Raw genomic sequence first — 2,160 nt, 5'->3', positions numbered from 1 at the left:
CTAGCCCCTTGATTAAATTTTTAAAACAAATAAAATAACATTAAGACCAATTAATTATAAAAGCAGACAGTCCGCAGCCCTCCTCAAATAAATGAACAGACCATAACCTTTACATTTTATACAACAAATCTCTTTTTTCACCTCTCCCTAAAGGGAGAGAATTTTTAAAATAAATAAGTCAAAATAGAATAACCTCACCAACAAAACTCTGAAAACAGATAATAATTGATTACTTCTTAACACATTCTTCATAAACAATAAAATTACAACTATTTTACTAATAAATATCTCAGAATTTTGACAACTTCATCTACTGCCTTATAAAAGGAAGCATTTAATGAAAACCTGATCAACGGGGGGGGGGGGATTTTCTTTGATCCCTGGTTAAATCATTATTCTGAGTGAGTGTGTTTACAATTGTCAACTCTCCTCTAATGAAGGTGCTTTTTGTGGTTAAAGAAAATTATGCAAGAAGGAAGGTCTCTTCAACAAAGAGAATCTCTCAAGGGCTCAGCCACTCACGATGGTTTTTCTAATGGCATCCTTGACCTCCTTGTTCCTCAGGCAGTAGATGATAGGGTTAAGCATGGGATTAAAGACTGCATATATGGCTGAGATCAATTTGTTAGAGTTAAATGAAGCAATGGCCCGAGGTCGGACATATATGAAGATCACTGCTGTGTAGAAAATGACCACCACTGTAAGGTGAGATGCACAGGTGGAGAAGGCCTTCCGCTGCCCAGTGGCTGAGGGTATGTGCAGGATGCTAGAGACAATGAAGGCATAGGAAAGGACAGTAGCAAAGCCAGGAAACACAAGGATGATGATGATGGCAAGCACAAAGTCTACTCTCTCAGCCATAGATAAGTCCATGCAGGCTAGTTTGAGGATAGGTGACACATCACAGAAAAAATGGTTCAAGATATTATTGCCACAGAATGCAACTTGGGAGATGAAGTACACCTTTACCATGGAGATGGTGAAGCCACTTACCCAGGAACTAATGATCAGCTGAACACAAAACTCTGGGGTCATCATGACTGGATAGCGAAGAGGCCAACATATGGCCACATAACGGTCATAGGCCATGGCAGCCAAAAGCACACATTCAGTGCAGGCAAGTGAGATGAAGAAATAGAGCTGAGTCATGCATCCCAAAAAGGAGATGGTATTGGGATGAAGGAGAAATCCAACCAGCATCTTGGGGACTGTGACAGATATATACCAGGCCTCCAGAAAGGACATGGTGCCCAGAAAATAGTACATGGGCTTGTGCAGAGACCCAGTGACCCATACAGTGAGGATGATGACCAAATTCTCCAACAGAACAAAGAGGTAAGTGATGAGGAAAAGGAAAAAGAGCAAAATCTGCAACCAAGGGGCAGTAGGGAATCCCACCAGGATGAATTCACTAATATGAGTGATGTTTCCTTTCCACATAGCTGGATCATCCAGAGGCAAAGATTGATTGATAATAACACCAAACTGAAGAGTAGGATCTACACTGCCAGCAAGGGACCCTCAGACTACAGATACTTTAATTTTACACTTTAGAGTCATCATCTAGTCCAAGGTATGATTTGGGAATCTGTAGAAGTCACAAGTTCTCCAGAAAATCAGAATCAAATTCCTGAAAACAAAGAATGCAGAGCAAAGAATGTCAAAGCAGAATTAACAAGTCAGACTTAGGGTTTAGACTTTAGGATCTGGACCTTCTTCATGTAGTACTAGGAGAAAATACTTTCTTTGTCCATATAGCCCCTGATTTCAGAGGCAGCTTGATTGTAGGAGATTATAGTGGTTTAAATCAGTGCCAAGGAAGGTCCAGAACACAGGACAGGGATCCAGGGCAGTTTAAAACCTGGAGAAAATAAAAGCAACACATCAACTGGCAAAAAACAACAACAATAACAAAAAAACAAGAATTCTTGAATCTGGCCCATTCCTCAGATATGTATTTTGAATCTGGCAATGATTCTCTGTCTCTATTTATGGCCATGATTTTTAAAAAATTGAATGAATAAAGGTCTACCACTTTAGAATGATTAAACACTATGAACTACTTGCTTGTTCGAGGAAGTGCTGGCATCAGCAAACATAATGTGCTAGCCATCATCTAACAGTATAGCACACACAATTATGTACAATATGTAACACTTA

General features: G+C 39.6%; 1 protein-coding gene across 1 annotated transcript; it reads right to left on the bottom strand.

The window, feature by feature from the left end:
• Positions 1-510: 510 nt before the first annotated feature.
• On the bottom strand, positions 511-1,440 carry LOC144254260 (olfactory receptor 6B9-like). Its single transcript, XM_077797276.1, has one exon. The coding sequence runs from the start codon at positions 1,438-1,440 to the stop codon at positions 511-513; it is 930 nt and encodes a 309-aa protein (XP_077653402.1).
• Positions 1,441-2,160: the final 720 nt, after the last annotated feature.

Source organism: Urocitellus parryii, chromosome 4 (genome assembly GCF_045843805.1).
Source record: "Urocitellus parryii isolate mUroPar1 chromosome 4, mUroPar1.hap1, whole genome shotgun sequence".
Lineage (NCBI taxonomy): Eukaryota > Metazoa > Chordata > Mammalia > Rodentia > Sciuridae > Urocitellus > Urocitellus parryii.
This window is presented reverse-complemented; position numbering and strand designations above follow the sequence as displayed.